We start from the raw sequence: 6266 nt of genomic DNA on the forward strand, positions 1-6266 counted from the left end.
CTGGTCAGACCGATTCAACTAAGAACCGGCGTCATCTCCAATCCAGTGTCCTCTAAAAACTGGTATTCTTAATCAAACCAGATTGAGCTGTGGTTGGACCATCGGAATAGTGTCGAATCATAGTCCAATCGCAGTCTAATTGTGATTCAATCCCATCGGATTCCGGCATCGTTCGAGGGAGATAATACCATCATAAGACTTGACAACATCTCCACGACAAAACCCATCCATTTTCAGTGGCCGCCATCCAGCCTTTCGTCGCTCGCTGTCCAAAAATCGTTCGCGTAACCGTCAACCTTATTTCTTGATTCTGGCAAATTCTGACACCGTTATAACTCCCTAACACCACCGTAAGATTCGTCGGCACCTCTACGTCATAGGCCCCATCATTCCAAACTTCAATTGGCCGTCGATCGTCGTCCACCATTGTTCACACAACTGTTGACCTTTCTTCTTGATTCTGGAAAATTTCGGTGCCGGTAGAACTCCCTGTCGCCACCATAAGATTCGCCGAAACCTATACATCAAAAGCCCCATGATTCCAAACTTCGATTGGCCATCAATCGTCGCTGCCGCCACCACTCACTAGTCTCTTCACGCGACAAGTGTATTTTGGATAGATTTCAAACCTTAAGGGAGTCATGCGTAATTATTTAGGATTATTTTTGATGGATTTCAAACATTTAGATACTAAAATATAATTTTATAGAATACGGTATAATCGACCGATCCAACCTATCAAACCATAAAACGGATCCTTGAATGGGTCAAGGCCGGTCCGATTTTCGAAACATTGCTTCTAGTTCACTTTAACCTGCATATTCTAAATTATTCTAAATTTTTAAAAGATGTCTACTTTTGTTATTTTCTTGTTATCTTTGACTTCCAAGACCAAATTTATTATTTGATTAATATATAACTATTTATATTATTTCCCAACTTTTTAACTGAAATTATAATTATAAATATTTATAGAAGTAATATTCAGTCAACGTGGTTTTAACTTTTAAGATTCTCTTGCTGTTATAACCTCATTCAACAGTACCCAATTTGTGCACATAGGAAGCTTAGCGTGTAGTCAAAGCTTAAATCTTCCCAATCAGAGACCAGAGATAGCCAGCTCTCTTACTTGTCTTCTTCTCACTACTTCTGCTGAATCAGATATCTATGGCCTCTCTTGTAGCATTCATGGGCCGGAAGCTGGAAATTGAGATCATCCGTCTCCTCAAGAAGAAGAGGCTTGACCCTGAATTTTCTGTACCCGACGAGATTAATGAACTTGATATCTTCAAGCGTGATCCCTCTGAGTTGCCTGGTAAGTGGATTCAAGATATCAATAATCAGTTAGTCAGATATCAGAAGCATTTTTTTATGTGAATTTAATTGTGATGCAGAACTTTCAAAGATAAACTGCGATGAACAAGCGTGGCCCTTTTTCTCTGAACCATATAAGAACGTAAAGGGTAAACAAGCCCACCTAACAAATGGAAACTGGGAAAAAACAGGTAACGATCGTGAAGTCAGGGATAAAAGTACTGGCAAGGGAATCGGTGGCAAAAAGAATTATGTTTACTATAAACGTGGTGGTTTACCTAAGCAGAAGATCAAGACTGACTGGGTTATGCACGAGTACTATGTTGATGATGACGACTCTCGTTATAAGGTGTATTGCTTTCTGTTTTCATTTCTCATTTTTGGAGTTTACTCAACTTCATTACTTATTATGAGTTGTCTTAATTTATGCTTTAGTGTTGAATTTTATCTATTAAACATAAATCTTCATCTACTGGTTTTCATATACTCTGTTTTTTTGTATTACTCATTTACTGGTTGAAGATTGAAATGATGATGGATGAGCTTGATAAAAAAAACTATATTTGTATCTACTTTAATTTTTTATTACAGTAGTGAGCAATATCCGTGGAAATTTGGTAAAAAAAATTGAGCTATGTTCTCTGCTGAAACCACATATATTGTGAAAATTACTCACAGACGTGAGTCTGGATACAAGTTATTATGATGAATTAAAGTTTTTTTGTTCTGTTTTCTCCTTTGGTGAGTATGTACTAAAGCATTCTAGACGATCCAACACATTTCACTTTTATCATTTGTTTTGCAGAAGGATTTTGTTTTCCGCTACGTAGAAAAAAATCCAACGGGCAAGCCTAATACTTCAACTCCCGATGATGGTCAACCGAGTCACCGTTTGGCTTCTGATGCTGAAACCTATGCAGAAAAAACTTCTACAGAGGTGAGATAGAGCATGTGTCTCGGAAACTTTTCAACATCAAGTAATACATAATGCAGGAGGAAAGTATCAAGATCTAATACTTGTTTATCTATGATTTTTGCTTCAGGTAGAATCTCAGCAACCGTCGACTCACTGTTTGGGCAATGAGTTCTTGGAAGTGAGAAAAAATCATCTTATGGGAACTTTTCATTACAAATAGATATCTTCTGTTCACACAATTAATTCTTGTTTCTCTATAATTTTTATTTCAGGTAGAATCTGAGTTACAATCAAATCACAGTTTGGTTTCTGATACAGGAAATTATTTTGCTACAAATACTTCTACCCTGGTAAGGAAGATCACGTGTCTTGTGTAGTTTTTGGTATCAACTTATATATATGGTGCATGATAAACTTATTCTCGCAATTAATCCTTGTTGTCTATGATTCTTACTACAGGAAGAACCTCGACTACTATCAAATCAAAATTTGGGCTTTGATACGAGAAATTATGAATTTGCAGATAATACTTCTTTAATGGTGAGGATGCATGCATAACCTTATTAATGCTTCATGAACAAATTATATTCTCACAATTAATATTAACGCTTGTTTATCTATTCTTACTTCAGGAAGTAGAACCTGGGCTACTGTCAAATCACAATTTGTTTCATGATCCTTTTGCACCAATTACATCTTCAATGGTAAGGATGCGCATGGCTTATGGTTGCTTTTAGTATCAACTTATGCTGTCTGTCATCAAAAACCGTATTCACACAAGTAATACTTGTTGGTCTATATATGATTCTTTACTTTAGGTACAACCTCAACTACTATCAAATCGCGATATGGAATTTGATCTCAGAAATCATTTTGTGCCAAATACTTCAATGGTAAGGATAATTTTGTTTAGTATGAGCATATACACATATATATGGTACATGAACATATTGTTGCATATAAATCTAATACTTGTTTCTATATGATTTTTGCTTCAACCTCAGCTACTACCACATCAAAATTTGGATTCTTTAATGGTTAGTAAGAGTATGCTGGTTGTTTTCAGTATTAACTTATAATTGCGCATGAAAAATATATTCAACCAGCTAATGCTTGTTTGTTTATAATTTTTACTTCAACAGGTGAGACCTCAATTACCATCAAATCACAATATGGTTTTTGATCTAATGAATCATTCTACACCATGTACTTCTTCAATGGTGAGGATGAACATGCTGACTGTTCTTAGTAATTACAAGTATATATATATATAGTAAATGAAAAATATATTCACACAATTCATGTTTGTTTGCTATTAATTTTTTCTTCGGCAGGTGGGACCTCAACTACTATCAATTCAAAATATGGCTTTTGATCCAATAAATCATTTTGCATCAATTACCTCTTCAATGGTGAGTATGCACGACTTACAGTATTTTGTAAATCAACTTATATATGGATGTAGTAGTACATGAATAACAGATTCGCGGTGGACTAACGCTTGTTTGTCGATGTTTCTCATTTACAGCAGGTAGAATCTCAACTACTATCAAATCAGAATTTGGTTTTTGATCCAATGAATAATTCTAGACCATGTACTTCTTCAATGGTGAGGATGAACATGCTAGTTGGTTTTTAGTAATTACAAGTTATATATATGGTAAAAGAAAAATATATTCACACAGTTCAAGTTTGTCTGTTTTCAATTTTTTCTTCGGTAGGTGGGACCTCAACTACTATCAAATCAAAATATGGTTTTTGATCCAATAAATCATTATGCATCAAATACCTCTTCAATGGTGAGTATGCACAAATCAGTATTTTTAAAATCAACTTATATATGGATGTAGTAGTACATGAATAATAGATTCGTAGTGGACTAATGCTTGTTTGTCGATGTTTCTCATTTACAGCAGGTAGAATCTCAACTACTATCAAAACAGAATTTGGTTTTTGATCCAATGAATAATTTTGCACCATGTACTTCTTCAATGGTGAGGATGAACATGCTGGTTTTTTTTTCAGTAATTACAAGTTATATATATGGTAAATGAAAAATATATTCACACAGTTCAAGTTTGTCTGTTTTCAATTTTTTTCTTTGGCAGGTGGGACCTCAACTACTATCAAATCAAAATATGGTTTTTGATCCAATAAATCATTATGCACCAATTACCTCTTCAATGGTTAGTATGCACATGACTCATAGTAGCTTTTAAATCAACTTATATATGGATGTAGTGTATGAATAACAGATTCACAGTGGACTAATGCTTGTTTGTTGATGATGTTTTTTATTTACAACAGGTAGAATCTCAACTACTATCAAATCAGAATTTGGTTTCTGATGATTCAAGAAATCATTTTGTGCCAAATGCTTCTTCCATGGTATGAGAATGAAAATGCTCCCTTATGATAGTTTCCAGTATTAACTTAATAAAATATTTTCCATGACAAATGTATTTACACAACTAAAATGCTTGTTCATCTGTATTTTTATTCCAGGTAGCACATGATCAGCTACTATCAAATCACAATTTCTTTTCTGATCCAAGAAATCATTTTGCGCCAAATACTTGTTTAATGGTGAGGATAAGCACGAGTTATGGTAGATTTAGTATCATGCTACACAAATATATGGTGCATATATAAAAAACTTATTTACACAACTAATGCTTGCTTTGTCTCCTCTTTCGTATTTCAGGTACATCCTCAACAAGTTGCAGAATTATTTGCGCAATTCACTGCACTATTTGAGCGTTATTTGCTGAATCATAGCTCAGTGCCCACACCACCGTGGCCAACTAATCCACAAGAAGGATCCTATTCCTCCTTGTACTCAAACGGCGCCTTTGGTAATAACTGTACTTCCTCGAGCTCTCAGTTTCATGGAGGGCTTGAAGATGCCCGGATTGCACAAAGGAATTTACAGGATAAACATCCTGAAGAAGTAAATAGACTAGACGACTTGCGCAGAGAAAGATAACAAATGGATAAGAGAAGATTCTAGAGTGAAGACCTATCAGAAGTAAGAGCTTAGAAGAAGGAGATGGTGGGGCCTAAATAGACTAGACGACTTGCAAAGGAACGATTTCCGTACACTGTGATTCGACGTCAACCATTACTTAACGGTCCCGTGTACTAACGTAAGAATTTATCAATCAATCTTCAAATTCTTACTAAATGCATATCTTTAATCTTTTCATACTTAACTTCTTAAAATGGATATTTATATTATTTTCTAATTAAAATGGACCTATAGTAACCTGACGTGATAATAACACATCATCATCTTCTACAACAAAGAACTAACGATACAGTATTCTACTCCACGGGTTTGAAGATTCTTAACGGGTTTATATGCCATGAGTAATGTAACGCTAAAATCTTTCGTGAATAAAAGGTCGTCCAACATTTATAGATGTTCGCTCATATTTAATGGATTCTCGTTCATATTATATGGACGAGCGTCAATCATCATCAAAAAAATTTAAAAGAAAAATAATGGACGTCCGTTCATCTTATATGGAGGGTGTATATTTACTATATAGACGCCCATTCCAAATTTTTTTTAAAAATTTACATTCAATGGACAGGCGTCCCTTTTAGATGGACGTCTGTCCATTGTTTAATTTAAAAAAATTTACATTCAAATTTTGGCTCAATCCAAAAATTGAATGAAGATAGCAACATTTATTTTTGTCAATAGTCAAAGTAATTGAACAAGCTTCATTAAATTTTTGTCTATATTCAAAGTAATTGGACAAGTATCATATTCTTAACTCAATTAGGATTCACAATTAATGCATTAAATAAATTAAAAAAAAATTAATATTAAAAGATGGACGCCCGTCATCTTATGAGGACGACTGTCGATAACAGGGTCCATAACAATTTAGGTCAAATTTTTTTAGTTTAAACTATGAATGAGCGTCCATTCTAGGTGGACGACCATCCATATAATATGGACGGGAATCCATTTCAAATGAACGACCATCCAATAACAATGGACGGTCGTCCATATTTGATGAATGGC

General features: G+C 34.5%; 1 protein-coding gene and 1 long non-coding RNA gene across 2 annotated transcripts; both read left to right on the forward strand.

Moving 5' to 3' along the window:
* Window positions 1-1167: 1167 nt before the first annotated feature.
* On the forward strand, window positions 1168-1755 carry LOC116125105 (NAC transcription factor ONAC010-like). The gene is made up of 3 exons (XM_031410827.1): window positions 1168-1315; window positions 1395-1663; window positions 1750-1755. Exons 1-3 carry the CDS (start codon window positions 1168-1170, stop codon window positions 1753-1755), a joined length of 423 nt encoding a protein of 140 aa, XP_031266687.1.
* Window positions 1756-2060: 305 nt separating this feature from the next.
* LOC116125206 lies at window positions 2061-3273 on the forward strand. The gene is made up of 7 exons (XR_004127296.1): window positions 2061-2251; window positions 2358-2408; window positions 2503-2580; window positions 2690-2770; window positions 2863-2934; window positions 3049-3123; window positions 3235-3273. It is a non-coding gene; the product is annotated as an uncharacterized LOC116125206 (long non-coding RNA).
* The last annotated feature ends 2993 nt before the right edge of the window (window positions 3274-6266 follow it).

This window comes from Pistacia vera, unplaced genomic scaffold, assembly GCF_008641045.1.
Source record: "Pistacia vera cultivar Batoury unplaced genomic scaffold, PisVer_v2 Contig160, whole genome shotgun sequence".
Classification (NCBI taxonomy): Eukaryota; Viridiplantae; Streptophyta; class Magnoliopsida; order Sapindales; family Anacardiaceae; genus Pistacia; species Pistacia vera.